We start from the raw sequence: 22,039 nt of genomic DNA, 5'->3' as shown, positions 1-22,039 counted from the left end.
TGCAATACCAGGACAGCCTCGACAATTATGCACTTCCAACATTATGGCAGTACTTCAGGGAAGGCCCATGCTTGTATCAGCAAGACAGAGCTCTATTCCATACTGCTTGGGTCGTAACAGAGTGATTTGAGGACATTGGGTGTGGAAAGTTGGATTGGGTTGGCCAGCCCAGAAGTCTGATCTGAACCCTATCCAGCATCTTTGGGATGTATTGGATCGTCGGGTACGTGCACGTCGATATCGACCAAAGAACAAGGTGGCTGCGTTAAAGGCCGAGTGGAGGAACATATCACTTGACATTTATAAAAAGCTGGTTGAGAGTATTCCGCGAAGATTGAAGGCTGTCATAAAAGCAAAAGGTTTCAGCACAAAATATTAAATGCCACAATAAAAGCTCTTTTTTTTTGTCTAAAGGCAGGTGTCCGTATATTAATGGTAGGGCAGTGTATATATATATACTAACAAACAGTAAACCTAATGAAAGTGTTAAAATGTTAAAATTGACAAAAAGAAAATATCAGAATAAAAATATTTAGAATATCAGACGAATGATTGAAATCAAAATAATGGGTCGAAGTTATGGTGAATAAATTTTGATATAATAAATTTTGATCAAACAAATTGATATAAATTCAAGTTCAGAAAATAAAAACACTGAATAATTTGCGTTTTTTTCCATATTTAATTTAAATAATGAGTGAGATCGTAGGAAGTAAAAGTAACAGAATAAATTACATTTTCCCTGTAATCTGCAATCATCATGAATATTTTGTGATTTAAGACTTTATGTAGAAATTTGAGTTTGATCCGATTTCGTCTGTTCAAGTGAAACAGAAGATAAAGCGGATTAAAAAAAAACAGAAGGTAAGATAAAAAAATCTTTGAAGCTACATTAATATTTCTCTGAAAAAACGTTGGCCCCGTCTAATTTTAGTAGTAATTTTATGGATTTTTTTTAATATAGTTTAGCTTCCACTTTTGAGCCAATTTTATACTGCTCTGAGCACATATGGGCGCATATTCTAATATCGGAAACCAATCTAATATCAAGGCTGTCGCAAAAAATAAATGTCCTCGTTATTAATATTATAAGAAAATCTCAAAATGAATCCCATTATCTTGTAGGCTTTCTTAGAGGTTTCCAATATATGAGGGATAAAAGAGGTGTTCAACGAAAAGAACACGCCTAACTTATGGGAATTGGCGTGAGAAAAACTGATTGATTATTTATTTCATAAGAATGAAAAGTGAAGAGCCCTCTGGGATCTAGGACTGTGTGTACTCATAAAGCCTTGTACACATTGGCCAATTCAAAAGAATGAAAAAGGTTTCGTAAACGTCATTTTAGAATATCAGAAGCAGGAGTTGTCGAAGCATTGATCGGTCCTTGAGGAACCCTGCTTTTGACCAGTTAATTTTAAAGAATAACGGTTCATCCAAGGGACCCCTCAAGGTCTCTCCTAAATTATGAAAATTTGAGCACCAAGGAAATTGATAGCAAAAACCGCCAGTATCAACGTGTAAGCATAGGATTTGATTTTCGCCGATGGACCGGACTTTGCAATTCTGCAGCTGAAAGAGACCATGGCTTGCATATCCACCCTATCGCTTTAAAATTTCCATCGCATCACGTGACAATGATGTCTCTCCTCTCCCTAAACCTTCGCACTTCTTTGGAAGAAATCTACAACACCTTCGAGATGCACTTGAGCTACAACTCAGATGCACTGGAACTTGCATTCACCTGTGAACACAATAATGAACTGAAATATTTACAGAAAAATTCCTTCTAATCTTGATTTCATCTCGTCACATCATCGATTCCATACTGTTCAATTATTAAATTTTTCTGCAAGAGATACAAAATCGTGTGGTTTTTAAAATATGGAAATACGATTTCATTACACTTAATGTTTTCGAATTTTCTTTGGTTTTTACTTATCCCATGAGATGAACTAACATTTAGGATCCCCCTTACATAAGACACACATATCCCATGAATGTATCGATGGATAAGTAAAGGATGACTAAACCTCCTTTTTGATAACCGAAGGTAAATTTCTTCTCGTCTCCCTCAGGAGATTCCTCTCCGTCTCTGAAAGCAAGCAGTTCCAAAAATAACCTCAGCTTCTACACGGAATCGTTCTAAAATATTAGATTCCCTAAAGCTCCATATGTCATTTTTCTAATCAGCTAGAATCTCGTAACAGCCCCCCATTTCCTTTCTTTTTTTTTTTGTTTCTACTTTAAGAAAAGCTCTCTGGCAATTTCCTGAATCATTGAAAAACTTCGTCCTATTAGAATGACATTCACTAAAACTACAGCGCGTGAAAAATCCGTTTAAATTAATCGGATTTAGCTAGAACTGTACGCAGGATGAATGTGGGTCTCGTAAGATAAACGAATCTCCATCTTATTTCAACAGTTTAAGAGCAACAAAATTATCCCCCCTTTTGTGCTGGCCGCTCTGAACTTAGTACATAATTACAGATTATCCTTTAATATGTCAAAACGATCTCTCGCATTTGGATGTTCAATTCTGTTGTTTTATTTTAAAATCATTCACCAAACTCTTTTTAATCTTTCCTCGTACCGTTATTGAAAAAGAATCTTGTACCTTGCAAACTCTCCCCCTCTATTTAGGTTGAAGTTACGATAGAACGTATACCAGTTTCTTTAATAAAACCGAAACGTTAAACAAGTAGAGATGGAATGTCTTATTTTTATATGAAAAATGACGTTGCTTTTTTCATCATTCCCAGTGTATTGAAATGTCAAAAGGTATGAATGCAAATCACGTTCTACGCAGGTTTATCTTTATGTGTAGTCGGGGAGGGGGAGGGGGCAGGAGTTGTTAAGGGTAAAACAGTACGCGCTGCATTCGCATGATGCGATGTGTTCTGTCAGTCAACGCAGACGAATAATTTATGTGAACATCGAATATAAGATCGGAGGCGAGTTCATAGCTTAGAAGGAAAAAGCAATTCGGAATACAAAACACGCTGGAAGATTTATTCTTTTTAACAGGCCTTCTGGTAGAGCAATTCCTTCTAGCCATTCTGGTACGGTGGTAAGTAGTGGAGAAAGACTGATAGTCTCTGTCTTTCTTTCTCTCGTCGAGTGTCTACCCAAGGAGGAGATAACACACTTTATGCTTACGTAAGCATAACTCTTTGCTTTAGTGATAATTCTGACATCTTTGGAAGTTTGTTTGGGAACTTGCGAAATCCTCTCGTTGTGTACTCTGCTCTACTCTCATGGAACAGTTGTAGGTCGGGGGAAGAGGGAGGGAGAGTGGAGGGAAAAAAAAGGCGAAAAGTAAGAAATTTTCAGAGATAAGTACGCCCTTGTCTTTTAATGTTTTATTGGCCAGCAGCCATAATATTTCTTCCTCGTGGTTCCAAAACTTGCGCACATTCAAATAGTGATCCCTAAATGAAACGGATAACCTCATTTTTCTCAATGCTTCTGTTATTGGTGAATATTTCTTGCTTTTATTGAATTGATTCTTCATAAGATTGTATAGAGTAAGATTTAAAGATTTACGATTGTTTTTTTAAAAGAATATTGCACTTTAACTGTGGTGCTAACTCCTTATTTGGGAAATATATTTCTGCTATTGCCCTTGCCTTAATACTTTCTTAGAGTGATGAAAAAGTCTATTAATAGCCAACGACATTACCTTTAAAATCTTCCGTATGATTAATTATCGATAATGGGTTCTGTTAGTGTCAATTCCACTCGGAATTTTCTGACTCAATGTCATTCATTCACGGAAGAATTTAATAAAAGGTATGAAGAAATTCCAGCAGCTGCTTTTGATATTTCAAAGACGCTTAAAAGGGGTGAAATATAAAGGGTTGTTGTTATCCCTCGTAAATTGCTCGTGTTTTTTGACTCTGTAACTGTACCAAAAGAGGAAGTTGACTGAGTTTCACTAATCTGATGATAACCAGGTTATTAAGTTCTCTTCTTTTTTTGAAAGCTGACCTCGCAGTCAATTTCTTTATCTTTGGTGCCCACCATTTCTCCGATGAAGAAGATATTTTTTACAGAAATACCATACCAGACAAGAATAAAATCTCCTTTCATATGTCAGCTAGAATTGCCAGAATTTCACTTATTTAGTCTCCTTCGTTGGCAGAAAGCTGCTATATCATTTCTCATGTTTCTCTCATCCTGAGAGCTGCATTGCTCCTGTTTTCAAAGCACCTTCTTAAAGTTCTTTGTTTTTAGAATATTTTTATCTCCAGAAATCATCCTTTCCAGGCGTGCATGTCCAATGATGCTTTTCCTTTTTCGGCATGTTTCGGATTTTTCTTTGACCCGATTTCGGAAATCTCCCAACTCTTTGGATATTCGAACTGTAAATAACCGATGATGTCATCTATTGCTGCAGTTAGTGGAATAGGCCTTAGGAACACTATCATTATAGTCTAGTGTTTCATTTGGATACCTTCATTCATTTTAATGATCTCTTCTGCTACTTCATTGGGGAGTTTCTCTAATTCAGAAGACGTCTGCACTTCTAGTAGATCTTACCACACATTTGGTTTTTCCTCCATACACCGGGTAGAAAAGACTTGAGGTCAACTCCCGTTGACGATGCGAGGAATTTTTATGGGCCTTTTTCGCAACGTAGCTGAGTTATTCGACCCCAAGCAAGGGTAGTATGTTTTTTTCTCCCAGAAAATCAGGGTTTTTGTCCATCAAACCGGCGACAAAGCACACGCAATTTACAAACATATTACATACGGCAATATGACCTAAGTTGCTGATGCGCCTAAAAACTTATAACAACCAACCAACTAACTAAATTTCTTCAGCACCATTCAAATGGACGTTACTTTATATATCAGGAAGTTCCTATCCTTGATTAATGGACACAGACTTGCACTCACGATAAAAATGTTAGCTGGAGAATTCACCGAATCCAGAATCTGAAATGGTGGAGAATCTCCCATCACCACCTCACGTCCGTGCTGCTAATCGCAGCAAATAAATATAGACTCCTCTTGATGAGTAGATTTCTTATCACACGCTCACATTTATTAATAAGTTAGACTGAATTCTAAAAATTTCTATACTAGTCGTATCGTCTTTGGAATCCCGAAGACGCTGCCTCTTCATCCGCCTTAAATAGTGAGCGTTAATGACCACACTTGTAGGACCGCAGTGTCGCTACTCCAAGGAACCCTTCCTTATTTATGTTCTTAAGCCTTTCGATTCTTTACAAATATGTTTTATTTAATTCTTCCTAATGTATTTTCTATATCATTTTTTATTGTTAACCCCTTCTTGGTCCGTGGTGACATTCTGTACTGGTAAAGATTTATTTATCTATAATCCTTGATGGTGTTATCTTGACGATTCCTGCTGTGTTATAGATTTATGGAGTTTTCCGTGAATTCTGTACCACCCACCTGTCCACTGCAACATTGTAGAAGGACAAGATTTATGCGCTCCAATGTCAAGAGCCCGTTAATTATTCGTGAAATGGGGCTGTTATTACTCCATTCTCCCTTGCCAATTCAATCACTTCAATTGAGCAACGGCTGTTATGATTGTTAAGCAGAAGAAAAACTGACTTCGTGAAAGTGGCTTCATCACCTTCACGAACAGGTCAATTGTCATCAAATTTGCTGACATACGCCCAAAGAGTACTGTACTACCAGAAGCATCATTCATCATGCGATATTTAAAATGGATTCTAGAGAAGATTTCTAGAAGAATGGTAATGAAATATGCAACCATACTTCATTTTTCTGCAGTTGCGTATTTACTGACTTGCTTTGCTCCCAATTTAACTATTATTTTTTGTGGATTCTGCACAAATGTTGTTCTAGTCGCGTCATCAAATTCAAGATTCTTTACCTTAACACCATCAAGGATCCATAATCCTTGATGGTGTTAAGGTAAACAATTGACATAACGTGTCAATTGTTTTTGTTCTGATGAAGAAATATTTCTGCAATCACAACTGGACTTCATTGGAATTTTCGCCATCATTTGCTTTTACCTTTTTGATAAAATTAGAGACCGCAGGATATTCAATTCCATTTTAGCAACTGTGCACATGCCATTCGCTTGTTCAACTAAACAAATGTAATACTAAATGTAAATATAACACGCATGTAATGTTCAGAAAACTGTTTTTCTTGTTCTCTACCGAACCATAATTTTCTTCTGTGAACGCTGTTGTTGTTGTTGTTGTAGAGGTTTAGGTGCATTGGTGACTTGGACCACATTGCGCCATAAGTATTTTACGGTCGATTTGGCTGTTTGATGGGCGAAACACCCGAGTTCGTCCAGCAAACAGCCGATTTCATTACCATGGCTTTTGTAGAGTTTTCGGGAGAAAAAACCATGCATCCTCCCCTGAGACCGATTAACTCAGCCAAATTATGAAAAAAGTCGTAAAAATTCCTGAAGTCATTAACGTATTCGAACTGACATGTTGTATGAATGCTAATCCGGTGTGGGAAGGGAGACGGCGATTATCTCAACTGTGCTGACGCGGGGATGACATACTTGGGCTCAAGGGATTTCAGTGTATTCAGTCCCACAAAAATTTATATTAGCCTTTCTGCTATTGGTTGAAGATAAATTAAAGCATTTGTTTCATTGTTCCTCAAGCTCCCCTGCTACAGTTTTTAGCAACTTCTGGTGTTTCGGATTATCATTAAACGTTCTAAACGTGGTCATGATTTTTTTTTTTTTTTTTGTGAAAACAAAATTAGGCGAATCAACTAACCTTCTTTTTCTGACTTCCCTCCTGCTAAACATACATCAATGGAAGGTAACACCATTTCCGTTGATGTGCGTGTTTTCTGGAACTATCATTGGTGGTATGCCCTCTAGCTGCCTGCCAGATCTTCAGGTAAAGTCGGGAAATATTGTATATCAGTCAATGACCATTGAGTAATCTTATAAGTGGTATTGATTCTGTCCGCAATATAATAGTTGCGTGATTCAGAGGAGTGTTCAGAACATGCTGTTATTATTGAGCAACAAGAACTTCTATTCTGGTATAAATAGGGCAGTGTTTCTCCTCATGGAAGGAGAATATTGGAAGAAATTAGCATTCGTGCAACTTTTACTTTCAAAATATCAATATCTTTATGCTCTTCTAATCATTCTAAAATAGTGAGATTAGAAGTGAGAATCAACCTAAGGATGAAAGCATACGGGGGGGCAAAGGCAGGTTAAAGGATTCGGATAATCCGTCTTTTAAAATCGATCTAAGAACCGACCTAATCTCACAGTCACTTGCTTTAGAAATATTCTTTAGCTGTTATCGTTACATTTGAATAAGGATAGGGGATAAGGTCATCAAGCGCTTGCATATAATGGTTGTGAATTGAATGTATTCTATGGTTGGTTTCTTGTTTTGCAGATGAAAAACCATAACTTCCAGAAACTAATCAAATCATCCGCAGTGTGAAAACCCCCATGTAAAACTTCTTCTATTGTAGAAGGGCAGACTGCAATCCTTATGTTAGCTGCCTGGATGACTAGAGATGTATGAACCTTCATCTCAATGGAGTCTCGCGATGCAAAGGCGTCCATCGCTAACTTCTATTCACAACTTGTTGATAAAGAGTACACGAACCCGAAACTCACATCGTTTGAATCTTTTCTTAGACCAAAGTCACGTGCACAATTCTGGCATCCTGGTCATTATGGTTGTGGCCATAACTGAACTGGCGGTAAATTAGAGATAAAATGAACTGATTCGTCATCAAATTACACCCTTTAAAAGATGTGGACTAGCGTTGTCTTTCTTTGTTGATCTTGTTGGCCGCCTTCACTCTTAACCTTCTGGGTGATTTATGCTCACCAAGGTTTCCGAAAACCTTCACTCTGCTTTCTTAGTTGAGTGCTCGACAAATTGGCATGTATTGTTTTTGGCCGATTGCTTCACCTTACTACTAGAGGGCGAAGTTATTTCAATGCGTGTTCTTGTACTAGTGACATTGGGAACTTTTTGGTAAGTGGTGCGTCTAAAATTAATGGTGGAAATGCGGGTGGTTGCTAATTTCAAGATGTAAGAAGAACTCGTGACGAGGAAATGGCACAGGAAGGAGAAGAAAATGATATCGTTGATGACATAGAGGCACAGGTAAGGTTCCGAACATTTTGAAGATTATTTCAGAACAAGTTAAAATTTGATGGGAGACTCATTCCTATTTGCGATGAAATTCCACATGTAAGGGTACACAGGGACAAACTAAAAAGATAAACTATTCATTAGCGCTTGAAATCGCTCAAACAAACGAAAGAAAAGAGTTTCTTTGAGCTGTGTCTATGGCTAGATGGTGTGTGGCTTAAAAAAGAAGAGAGAGAGTGTCATTTGTATGTCGACAGCGAGACGGCTTTCCCTAACGCCTACTAGCACTTGCGGTACATTTGAGATGTAACGACTTCCTACTTCTTGCCAAGCAAAACAAATAGCTTGTCTCTGTTCATTTTCAGCGTTAGTTTCTTTCTGGCAACCTCGATATTAGGCGAAGAAAATAAATCATGAAATGCGAGGAAAGACTTATTCCTTCAGCGACTACATCGCATTTTTCACCATCTTAATCCAATATACCTGTCACCTCCAAATATCCTTCGTTACGTTGTTCTGGAAAATATTCACCTCAGGGAAACTGGAAAGCCACTTTGAAGTCGCGAAGTGAATAATTCTCGCGCGCCGCCTTCTTTGACAGCTCACTTCATTTTCATGCAGTTGACAGGTCCGTACCTTTGTCATCAATTTGTGTATTTGCATGCAAATTGCTGTTTGGTTCCGTCTTGACATTGGGCGTTTTCTCGCTTAAGAGAGTTGTCTGTATCGTTCACATCCTTTAGAGAAGTTTTAATATTCCCTTTAAGAAAGAAAGAAAAGTAAAGAAACGTATGCGTCAGATATTTTTAAGACTTACCTGAGTTTTAACATGTCCAAAGTCATCCAGAAGTTCAAATGAGTGTAGAAGAGTATGTATAATTTGAGCGTTAATGAAGGCAATCACCAATATGGCGATTGTCTTCATTAATATGATGTTGGAAACCTGTGATTTGCCACCATGAACAGATTAAATTTCAAAAAAAAAAAAATAATAAATTGATAAAAATTAAATGTAAAAAATATAAACAAAAATTATTAGTAGTACCATTCTTGAAGGATTCGTAGTTGATCTTTTGAAATTAATTTCTGATTGTGATTATGCTAATATAAACACACTTTAATTGGAAACTGGCAAGTGCGAATAATAAAATTAAATAAATGCGCGTTGGATTAACAGATCTGCTATTTTTATTGACTTTATAATAACGCTGAATAAACCACGTGACTTGATCTAAAACAATAATGAAATAAAACTGGTCTACATCGTGTTACGAATGCAGTTTTTGAGGCTGTAAATAAATAAATAATTTTCTCCTGTGAATGTCAAAATACAGTGGATGAAGGCGTCTGGAATAAAGCTAAACACTTTATAAATTAAAAGTTAATGTTTGGAAAGTGTACTGTTTCATATACTGCTTATATTTAAGCCAAAATTGGTAAATATAATACTCATATCGAAATATTTACAAGATTAAGGAAATATAAAGATATAAGCCATAATACATATCAAATATCAACCTTAGTATCCAACATGAATAAGTTCAATCGGATTAGAACATCATACACTTTGCTGAAGAATGGCCATCAGAGGTTTCCATTCTTCAGCAAAATATGAAAATTCGCAGGTAGTTTGCACAGATGCCATTTGCACAAATTCTTTGCACAAGTCTGCATCCCTTACATCGGTATAACATTGAAAAAGGAAAGTAAAGTAGGAAGTGAGCAATTACTATAACTTCGGTAACAATTTCAACTCCCCACTTCGGGTTTAGTCACGCTGACTAAAGTAATTGTGGAAAACGTACATTTATGTCTTGCTTATGATTATTCACTGTTGAAGAATTTTAAAGCAATAATTAATAGAACTAATTCTCCTCTTTTTCCCCACCCCCCGCTTCACGTTACAAAGTTAAAGCTAACATTGAGGGCAAAGACCATCAGCTCATAACAGGCCAAGCAAGTACGAACGAAATGAAACGCTCACGTGACATGAGAGCGTTCGAGTAAGACGAACGCCATACTTACTACGTTTCCCTGGTGCCATATGGAAGAGGCTGGAATTGCGGCTCGAGATCAGGCGGTCGACAGTCTCTTCAACCGGTACTAATCGACGTTCGGCGCAACTAATTTCTCTTAAGGAGGATCGAATCCAATTCCTAAGGTGGAGATGCCTCTTCTAGGCTACAGTGGAAGCTCCAGTAGCCGTTGCCAGGTTAGTTTCACAGCGCTTTGAGCTCGCTACATCCAGAGGCCGCGGAGAGAGACTAAAAATAGACTTCTAACAACACATGGAACCACCTGCGTGCACTGGTTGTTATGGTAACCACCTCCTCCACCTCGTTGTTCGAACCAACACGTGACGCATTGTCTGACTGTTAGCTAAGACGGAGTGCATTCGCGGAGACCTTTTCGTTCCAGTGGATCATGCACTTTGACCTAAAATGATTGTAGGTCACGATGGTAGAACGTCTGGAGGCGTGAATTTGAGTTGAAGTGCCACAAGTTTAAGTGGAACTGCGTTGTTAATGATAATTTGCATCGATTACTTCCACAGATACGTGATCGATTGATGACAGAAGGAGATCATCGGTCACATATTACTGCATTTTAGTATGCGCCCAAGAATATTAGGTAATTCATTCCTGACATTTATTATTCTCCTCTTTTTAATCCATTGTTATCATTCCCTTGTTCGTATGAGGGAATGTTTACCTTCTTACACCGTTCATTACGCTTTAGACTGTCTGTAGCTTGCTTTCAACTTCCCTAATGGAAGAACAGTTCGTTCTTTCCATGTGTTTTTAACCATTAACGAATCTGCCAGTCCCGTGATCCCTTGTGGTATTAGGAAAAATCTAGAGAGGATTCGCAATGACCACATTCATTTCCAAATTTTATTTTGACATTGATTCACTCCGTTGAGAACAAGGGGATGTATCGAAATAATCTTCACTCTCCTTCGCGGTTCCACGTCTTTTTTCGTAAAACTAATTAATTTATCGAATCCTGCAGTTAGAGGAATTCTCACTGCTGTCTGAGTTGAATACCAACTGGAAAATTGCATAGATTTTAAATTCTCGCTTTTATTTCATTTCAGTTGCATCAAAATGCCACCTGAAAAAAAATAAATAAGAACTATTCTACTTACGAGGTTTGGGTTGAATAATATGTGCTCTGAAAATACCTATTAATCTAAAATCGAATGCAAGTATAAATTATATCTGCAAGATAATTAATAAAAGATCTAAACTATACCAATGTATCAAACAGGTAAAAATTTCCTACGCGTATTAAATATTCACTTAACGTCCGTTACTACAAAAGTAGATGAAAATCAGTATACGAAGGGGCATCAAAAAATTCGTACTCTTACCTAGAAATAATAGCCCTAGAAAGGTGAAACTTTACAGGAACTTTAATCCTTTTGTATGTACTCTCCATGTATAGTAACACATTTCTCCCATCTGTGGATCAGTTGTTTAATGCCTTGATCATAGAAGTCCGCACTTCTATGATCAAGGTTCTAGATTCCACTTCAATGATGACTTTCTGAGACGAATCAAAGCGTCTCCTGATCGTACTGGTACACCCAGCATTTGTCACCAATCGATCAAAAAATTTCTCAACATCCGCATTACACAAATCCAACAGTTGGCGAGAACATTGCATTCGACATTGCTTCTGCAAAGGCGTCAGCAACCTTGGAACCCATCATGCAGAGACCTTAGACGAGCAGAGAGTCATGTAAAATGCTGTGGGCAGACTCATAACTAATTCCCACTGCATTTGCGATGAAATGAATTGTCACACGTTTGTCACTCAGCACCAGCTGCTCAACCTTTGCAACCGTTTCACTGTCTGTGGATGTTGATGATCTTCCTTCCATTTGGCTCGTCAAGGACACTTGTACGACTGCACTGGAATTCCCGTTTCCACTTTTTTACTGAGCTTTCTTGCCGTGAAAATGCAGGAACTTAATCACTGCTCGATACTCCACTTTGTTAACCATAGCGTCCTTCCTCAGATTCTGGGCTCCACCTCTGATATACGACTATTTTAACACGTGTACAAGGAGTCGTTCCTGGAATAGACTGAGAAAACATTCAGCCACCAAAACGGAGCACTACCAACACCTGTCCTTCACATTGGAACCAAATGTACTTGGTTCCAATGTGACATTGATGGCTGACATTGTCATAGCAAAGGAAGAATTTTATTTCTTACAAAATCTTCTTCTAACATTTTTAAAGCCATTTTTAAATGAAGGACTATCTTCGGCTTCAAAGCGGCTGAACGATAATTGTTATTCCCCCAACCCCACCTCCTTGTACTTCAAATAAAAAGCGCTGCCCTCGAATTAAGAGAAAATGCTGCGATTTATTTTGAATACTTTCCAATACTCAAACTACAAGTCTTCTTTCTAACGCCAGTGTCCAGTTCCCACACACAAAAAAAAAGTCTCAATCGAAATAGACGTTGGTCTAATATAAGATGAGAGCGTCAATTTCAAGGAGCACATTCTTGGAATTAAGAAGACGACGTACGTGACTATTTGGAACATTAGACAAGAGGTAATTGGACGCCTATAAGCTCTCACAAATTAGTGGCCACACGCAAAGAATGGCCTGTACCTATTTATCATATGTCGCAGAGATTTAGTCCACTTCATCCTACTATAAAAAAAGAAGTTTTGTTGTTGTAAACTGCATCTTGCATTGGTAAACCAGACCGGGAGGTAACCACTAAAAATTAACCAGGACTGCCTTGTTTTATCCTATTTATACGTCCATTTCACCACCAGACTGTACTCGTGGATAACCTTTTAGAATAGTGATGATAATAATTTCAGAAAAATCCTTTCTCTGTTTAGTAGATCAAACAAACCGGACCTTCCCACCAACCACTTCTAGCAACGTTTTCCCAAAAGGTCAACAGGTGGGTGACCGTCGACTTAGTGAGGACCATTCATTTCTTCTTTCATGAAAGCTAGTGGAAAACTATCTTTTCTAGTTCATTGTCAATTGATTTAAAATCTCCATTTGAAATCTCGTTCTTTCCCCAGAATTTTATATTTAAAAAGAGTGAGAATATAACTAGAACAGCAGACCTCAGTCGTTAGCTGCTCACCACAGGAACTAAAAATAAACGTTCAACAAAACCGACAACCACCTACGTATAGTGGTTGTTATGGTAACCACTTTCATTCGTCGAAACCTATAAATTCTGTAATGCGTTTTTCAACATCGAACTACAGCGCATTTCTTGGGGGACAATTAAAACGCCACCCGTTTAACACCCTTATTTCCGTTGCTTATTTTGGAGAAATTATGTAGCGTAGCTGAGAATAGCCATAAATAAGATGGAACTGGAACCTAAAAGAAAATTACGTTCCTCGACGCTTGATAATGGAGCATGGACTTCATATTATATTTTTTATCCCATTTTTTTATTAAACACAATAAATTACCATTTCATATTTTACAGTAACTTTCCAAGTGTGGGTTATGTGAGTAGTGGTGTTCGATCAGTCAGTTACTGGGAGGCACGATCACCACGAACGGACCTCATAGCATCTGTCCACTGCACGGGGAGAAGGACTTGGTAAGAAAGATGTCTGACGGGGCCTTTACTTCCAGCAGAGGAAGCCCTCATGAGTAGCACACTTCCTATAATCACAGTCAGTGGAAAAGACCTGAGTTATAATCCCGTCAATGACGTGAGGAATTTTTATGGGCCTTTTTCAGAAATTGGCTGAGTTAGTTGGCCTCAGGTGAGGATAGCATGGGTTTTGTTCAGAACTCTAGTTTGTCGTCCAGAAACAGGCCAAGAATAGTGGACAGAACACACGCAATTTACAGACAATATATACGGCGCAATATGGTCTGTCCCTGATGAGCCTAAAACAATCCAGCAACCCAGCAGAGCAAGGAAGGGGGCCGAAGTAAGGGAGCGAGGGGAAGACAGAGTTGGACTGAGAAAGGAAGCAAAGAGGGAAGATGTTCCGCAGACGAGCAGGAGCATTGAAAGCCGCTAGTAGGCGATAAGTCCCAGAGAACAGTGGACAGTAAATTCCAAAAGTGTGAGACTGCTGTCATAGACCATAGTCCAGGAGGTAAGTTGTGAAAGGGTAGCTGCAGAAGTCAAGAGGAAGAGATGAGCTAAAGAGATCATAATGTATCCTACCCTTATATGTGGTTAGCACCGACATGGGCGTGTAACCCAAGCCAGATTAAGATCCCATGCCTGGAAATGGCGTCAGCATATACTATCTTATGCATGTAACTGAAGTGTTACACTACATGGTTAGCTGCATTTAATCTACTAGAACCTACAATTGCTCAGTGGCAGGGGCAGCAATTGAGTTTCAATCTGTCTTTGGTGGGAATAAGCTCATTAAACGGCATGAGAGATAGGAGATTGCTGTCTAATATTCGGTTTTACCTCAAGTCCCGATAGATGTTACAGTCTTTCATCAGATGTAACCAGTCTTTTTCGTTGCAGGGTTACTGTTCGCCTTGTGTCAATCCTAGTTCCTTCACTTTCGCCTTGATGGATCCATGACTCACACCAATTCCAGATTTCGTGTGAGCCAGGTCGAGGTGTTCTTTGGAGAAGACGATTTCTGGGAAGAATTTCTTAGTAATAACAACTTTTGTTTCGTGTGCCCATCTTGTTTGCAAGGGGAGATGGATTCAGTCCATAGTCGCTTCCTTTCGGTTTTAATATACTAATACAGTCTTGTGGCAATACCCGAAGCTCAATTTCTCTATTTAGTCTGGTGTAATATGTCAGCCCACAGAAAGGTATAGTGGGAAGACATCCGGAAATTACTTCCAATGCTGGGGTTGATGTCGTCCTACACGCTCTTTTCAGTCGAAGAAGGAACAGGCGATGCATTTGTTTGAGCTTCACAAAGAATGTCACTTTGGTAATGCGTTGGAACTAGACTGGGTCCCCTCCATAGCAGACTACAGACGCTATTCTGGCGATGTACTGCGTCTGTAGTTGATTTTCCAGCTATAATCTGTACTAATTGGAAGCCGTTAGCTCATTGTTTCTGTATCGTACCTGGTTTGTAATCTTTTGAGGAAGGGTCTCCAGAACTTTAACAAGAATGGAAAGGAGCGCTCTGGGATGGTATGCGACATTATTAGGAACGGTTATAGAGACATCTTTGGACGTACTCTTAGATTAACATGTTTCTCCCTACTCGGGAAGATTCCACGGAGAAAACGAGTTGTACAGATCTTTTAATATGTTCTGAAACTTAGTCCACATTCATTCGATGGCTTTCCCCTTTAATCACGTCCACCCCAACGGTTTCACCAAGGTTGGATTTATGGATTGCATTCACGTTTGTAGAATGGGCTCGTGGAATCTGTACCAGGAACCGTTGCATGACGAATCGAATAGTTCCCATTTCGTAGACGCAAGCAGGGTCTCTGCGTTGCGTCTGAGGATTAGGCATGCAACTAGAGATGGAAAAGATGACCACTTGTGGTCAAATAGTCATGTACTGTCCAGTTGTGGATTTGTTGAGCCAGGAAAGCCGAAGTTACAGTTATATCAATGTTAGACTGGAAAAACCAGCCAAAGACTTTCTGCTCCACCATGGTGGAGCAGAAAGTCATCGGCTGGTTTGGCCTATTAGCGAGAAGGAAGTCACGAGGCGCAAGAAAATCCTCGACCATCGTTCCTCTGGAGTCAGCATTAAGGCCGTACCATAGCGTTGACCTGCATTTCAGTCTGCCGCGATTATGAAGTCGTTGGTAGCGAGTAAATCCAACGCTCTGTTAAGTTCAGCCAAGTGAGGGGAAATAATAAGAGCTGGGATATCGGGCACTCCATCCCCAGTGCAGTAGGGCTCCTGGAGGAGGAATAAATCTCTATTATGTTCCTCTTAGCACTTGATGCAGTTGGTTTTTTTTTAATTTTATTACGAGTACTTTTTGGGTATTGACCTGAGATATTTTAAGACTGTATTTATTGTACACAAAAGTGATATACAATATTCCCTTCACAGCAGCGATGCCATGGGTTAAAAAAGTACAAACAATGTGATTGCAGCCTCCCGGGAGACATCCAACTGGCAGGACTCAGCCAATCACATCCTTGATAAGCTATTTCCACCAGACGACACTGCTCAGGACTTGTCTGAACATACTGCTATTCGTACTGCAAACAACAGTTATGAATCAGATGAAACCACAGAACCTTTCACCTTGGAAGAATTATCAGCAGTTTTCCAAAATATTAACATCCAAAAATGTCTAGGATTAGATCTCATTGAATACAGTTTCATCCTCCATCTTCACAAGCTTCGGCCAGAGTATATACTCTTACTGTACAACAAATGTCTTCAGGAGGGATGTTTTCATGTGGACTGGAAGATCTTGCTACTGAGACTAATTAAGAAGCAGCACAAAAGCCCTACTGACCCGCGCTCTCATCGTCCAATTGCGCTACTAGCAAATTTTGGCAAAATACTTGAGCGGCTAATGGCACTCAGGACCAGAGCTCTCTTTTAAGCACAGAATCTCCTCTCCCCCTGCCAGTATGGATTCACTTCAGGACGATCCTGTGAGGAGGAGCTCTTCGATCTAGTTCGCGCATAGAAAACTTTGAAGCAAAATTTGAACTTGCCATCTTCATTGACTTCGAGGGCGCGTTTGACACTGTCTGGTGGGGCAGTGCTCTGGCCCGCCTCCGGACAGCCTCCTGTTCCAGCCATCTCTATAGACTTTTTCAAAGCTACTTTTCAGATAGAACATACTACCCATAGTAATTCTAAAGTCAAAATACCATCATGTCTCCAGGCCAATCACTCGGGGGTGCCCTCAGGGCTCAGTCCTGGGACCTCTCGTGTGGAATACGATCCTACAAGACTGGCTTTCCCGCTCTTTTGCCAATACCAAGATTTTTGCTTTTGCGGATGATTTCACGATAGTGGTGTCCGGCCGCTCTCGCAAAGCCATAGAAGACAATGCTAATCGTGTCCTTGACGACCTCTCTTCCTGCGCTGCACTAAATAAATTACGGATAAATCCAAGCAAGACTAAAATGATGCTCTTTAAAAATAAGCTGGACCTCAGGCGGCCTCCGCAAGTTAAAGTCTCTGGGGTACAACTTCCCATTGTCACACAGACCACTGTGCTCGGGGTGGTTCTGTATCATAAATTAAGCTTTCACCCCCCACCTCATCCATCTCAGCTCCAAGGTGAAAAAAATTTCAGGCTTAATCATCAGAATCACCAGGAACGAATGGGGCCTGTCCAAGCGGTCGCTTCAGCTGTACTATAAAGCCGTCTTCCTTCCGATCGTATCGTATGCTGCAGGTGCTTGGTTCCACCGAGCTAGATAGGTAAATACGATAAGCAAATTAGGCTCTATACAACGGACAATGCTTCTGGCTACCCATAGGGTATGCAGGAAAGTATCCACTGCTGCTATCCAGGTCTTAGCTGGGACCCTTCCACTGGACCTGTATGTAACCTTCTGTGGCCTAACCTTTAGAATCAACAAGAAAATTCCGACCAAGATCTTGGACATTGAGCTAAACCTAGACACTGACCCTAACGCAGAGAACACACGCTGTTATAATGAGATGATAAACATCTGGCAGACAAGATGGGACACTTCCACGAAGGGAGCAGGTACAAGGAGATTCCTGCCGGATGTGACTTTCCCCTCTAAGTCTTCGCAGAAGTGGCTCTCTCTAACTCTTGAGACATCATTCCTAGTCATTGGGCATGGCTCATTGAACGAGAAGCTCTTCCAACTAGGCCTAGTACTCATAGACGTTTGCTACTGCGGGGCCAAGGAGAATTAGTTCCACCTTCCCTTCGAGTGCGCTCTCTACGAGGGCCTGAGGCAAGACCTAGCAAATACCATCCCTCTCACTGAAAATCAACTGGATATTCTGTTACAAACACCACAGAACCTGGCTGCCTTCCAGAACTTCTCGACGCAAGTATTCACGCGCAGGAAAGCCTCCTACAGAATAACGCAGGCTGCGAATGGGAATCCCCAGACAGCAGCCCAAAAATTTTACTTTACTAATATAGAATTTTTAATTATCTATAATTGTTTTTATTTTATTAATCATTTTATTTATTTATTATTATTTTTTATTTTTTTATTTTATTTTATTTATCACTATTTTATTTTTCTCATTTTCTCTTCGCGCTCTGCACTAGCGTACTTGTTTTTTTTCTCCTCATTCCTCTCTCCACTAGTGTAATTTCTCTTTCTTTTTTTTTCCTTTTTTTCCTTTTTAATTACATCACGGGATTTTTTTTTATTTATTATTTCTCCCTTCCTCTGGAATGGGCCCCCAGAGGAACCTGGCCCACCTTTGACAACATCAGGTGAGCCAGAGTCTCTTTTGAGACGGTACGTGTTTTACTGGGACTGGCCCACCTTCCCGTGGTGGGGACGAGTACCCAGAATCATGTCTTGGTGTCTGATGCTTCTGGGTAGCCAAGAGGCCAGAACATAACAACAGAACACACACAAACCTACGTCACACACATGTGGCCCATTTGTAGTGATACTGTTCTTCACAGAGATACGAGGCGGAGTTGAACAGACGTTCTAGAAGCCGCCCTTTACAAAAACATGTCCACAACACACACAATTGATTTAATACTAATTAAAAACTGTTGTCGTGAAACTACAAGCACCGGCCCTGACTGAGTGGTTATTTGTCTTCATGCTTTTGCTATTGGTGCACTGTGGGGATGATGAAGTTCCTTGCTGTTGAAGTCCTTATAAAGATCATTAAAATGTTTATTGCATTGTAATAATACTACCCTTCACGGCTGGTAGCCAGGGATTTTACATTAAAAGCTGAATTAAGGCTAGAGGGCACACATTTAAATCCTGAGTCTCTAGGCTTCTATTGCAGTCTGTCAAAATATTTCATAAATTAGAGATAGACAATTAATAGAAGAATTATTACTGTCCTTCGATTACTACATAAGTATAAAGTAAGATTAAATTATAGAAATTTAGATACAGATAATAGCAGATAATGAGCACTCTCCAATTGGATTTCTAGTGATATCATGGTGTCTGTCCCACAAAATTAATCATGCAAAGACATCTTTTCTAAGCATTTTTGTTACGTATAACTTGATGGGGATCTGCATCTAGGTTCTGGACAGTTTGAAGCATGCTGTAGTGGGAATGACAGTCAGCGAGATGTCCCTCCTGACCATAGTGACTGGAGGGCTCTTTTTCAAGCATCTGGAGTAAGTGTGTTGTAACCAAGGCAGTTTTAGCACTTGATTATAGATACGAAATCCTTGAACTTGAAACCCCTCTTCCCACCATATAAATATCCTGTCTTTTGAGAGAAAAATCCTTCTTATGGTAGTGGGACCTCAATAACCCAGTTTAACACGTTGGGTGTTCTTGATCGAGTTGAGAATAACACCCTGACCTGCACCTGTGATTCCAGATCCATGTAATCTCCCAAGTTACGAGTAAAAATCTCAGTATATAACTCATGCGTAGTAAGTGAGCTATCGATATCATATAGCAGGAGACTGGGACTTTTCTGTGTGGGGATTTCCCAACTGTGACCCTGACTCTTTACAGCTTCACAGTTTTTAAACTGTTTGGCGTCATCTCTTGATGCAGTTTCAATTGCTACGCCTCTAACCCTAATTCCTTTGAAGGTGGTAAATTGTGGCCGAAGCGTGTTGACGACCTTAATTCTCACCTCTGCACTTGTTAGACGTGCTACGCTGCTGGGCTTAAATGATGAAAACATATTTGGGCTCTTGAGACTTGGTGGGGGGGGGACTTTAGCTGCCTCAGGGTCGAAGTATAGGTTATGCTTCTGTTCTTTGTGTGTTGTTTCCACCGGGCTCATTTACCCTGAGGACTCTGTCTTTTGGGGTTGTATCTGAGCACGAAGGGTAAGGATCTGCGCTGCTTAGGATCTTTTTCTGGGCTCTGAGTTGCTCATTTTCTACTAAGCCTCTACATTTTTTTTTCTACTACGCTCTACGTACGTGTGATCTTGATATCCTTGACTTTTCCCCAGCGAAGGAGCACTCATTTCTTACTTAGACAACATTTTTCAAGATGAAACGTTGTCTAAGGAGGATATTTTATGACTTTTATTACTAATAGGCATCTTATCTTCTGTAATAGCTACCCACTACGTTATTTGTAGGGACCTTGCCTTGAGTGAGAGCTTTAGATAAGAATGAAGCCTTTTGACGGTCTTCTTGATTGTAAATCTTTTTTTCAATGCGGAAGGGCCTTGTCCAGAGAGTTCCTCATTCTTTGCTTCATTGCATTCCTCTCCGATAAACTACTGTATCTCCCAATGTATTAATTTCCCTTCGTGTTCAGTGTGTCCCTACATTGTAATTTCTGTCTAATTTTACCTTTCGCGGAGCGGGGTTCCCGGAGGTTCCTCGTCTGTATCTTCTCCATTAGCGGTTGCCTCGCTGGTGACTACAACATCGTCATTTGGCACATTTTGTCCACGCTCATCCTTGGTGGGTGGTGGGGAAGACTGGAGCATCGGTCATGATTTCTTCTTGACCTTTTTCATTGGGGTGAGAAGGCGGCAACTCCTCCTCCAAGGAGAACCCTCTTGTTTTGCTGCTCTTAGCAAGACAACAGGGTTCGTACACTTGTTATTAGATTAAAGCATGATTGCCAAGTGGAGGTTGCATATTCAATATTATGGGGAGGGAAGAACATAGTGATCAAGCCTACTGAGTAAGTGCAATTATCGAAAGAGCCTTCGGTACAAAGATTGGGCGCAGATCACCAATCATAGTGGCAAGAAATGGAATTACTATCCAGAAAGGGTGGAGGAGGGAATGAAATGAGTATTGACTGGCAGAAAACACCACAGTTCGATATTTGTCTGATAGTTCTTCAAACTTAAGCCTTAATATTGACTTCTGGACTCATTGTAAGTCTTCATAACGTACAGAAAACAGTCTCCATGTATCTCGATCTTGTTCCAAAGATAATCGATAATATCTTTTATGCTGGAGCTGAACAAAACGTGTCTGGCCAGTTCACAAGCCCACGTAGCGGTATATTCATACTGAGCTGTTGTCAAGGGGAAAGGTTAAACTGGGTACCGAGAAACGTTACGGACTCCAGTGAAACATCTGCCGACAAGCGCTGTTACAGAACACAGCAGTCAATAAAGGAAGGAGAACAATATTGACATATTGCTTCTGGATAAATTCGTTGTGCCAACAGCTCATTAAGTGCTATTACCGTGTAAGTTGCCCTTCAGTTAGTCGTAGCTGCATGTGTGCCCATCCTCGTGTGGCACTGTCTTTGCGTTTGTCTTTCACCGAGAAAGAGGGGTCTATTTGGATTAGTTTTCTGCACATGAACCACTTTCAGCTTTATGATAAGGACATCGAAGAGTAGAGTTAATGAAGGTTAGTTACCTACTGGAGACTGTAACTGGCTCGTAGACGGCGACACTTGTACAGTTGGCATGGCGTCAGGGTTACCGGACACCATCGTGTACTGCAATGGACCATCGTAACCTGCAACAAGATACAGATGTAAATCGTTCAGTAAATCATTTGTATTAATCTGTATTGACTGACCTGCTTGAAGTAAAATAATCAAATATGCAAGGATGCGATCATTTTGCAGCTGGCATGTATCAGAAAGATCTTAATTGTAACTTACAGAGGACTACTCCTTGGTTGTTTTGGTCTACGGTGTAACCAGTCATAAGGGGTTTCGATTCTTCTTTTCCAGCTGACCACCACGCCTTTCCAGAAACGGGTCTACTATCTGACGTTTGGACCATTCCGGGTGTTTGTCGTTTTTGCTTCTGTTTTTGTTCCACTAGCTGGCGCTGAAAGAAAATTCGTTAGTTTTCAATAGTTTTAACTGGCAGAACTCTGTTCTGTAATTTTTATTGCAGCA

General features: G+C 39.9%; 1 protein-coding gene across 2 annotated transcripts in view; it reads right to left on the bottom strand.

Moving 5' to 3' along the window:
* The window catches only part of LOC150084526 (protein king tubby 1-like), a 100,508-nt gene that overhangs the window by 17,139 nt on the left and 61,330 nt on the right, over positions 1-22,039 (bottom strand). For both annotated transcript variants that reach the window (XM_090375286.1, XM_090375287.1), the window contains 2 exons: positions 21,797-21,968; positions 21,547-21,648 (listed from right to left, as the gene is read on the bottom strand). In XM_090375286.1, the coding sequence (XP_090231412.1) occupies positions 21,547-21,648; positions 21,797-21,968 (274 nt within the window). The remainder of the gene's footprint in view (positions 1-21,546; positions 21,649-21,796; positions 21,969-22,039) is intronic.

Source organism: Mastigoproctus giganteus, chromosome 6 (assembly GCF_048544385.1).
Source record: "Mastigoproctus giganteus isolate SK-2022 chromosome 6, ASM4854438v1, whole genome shotgun sequence".
NCBI classification, from domain to species: domain Eukaryota; kingdom Metazoa; phylum Arthropoda; class Arachnida; order Uropygi; family Thelyphonidae; genus Mastigoproctus; species Mastigoproctus giganteus.
The sequence above is the reverse complement of the archived record's forward strand: the minus strand, read 5'-3'. Positions and strand labels throughout refer to the sequence as shown.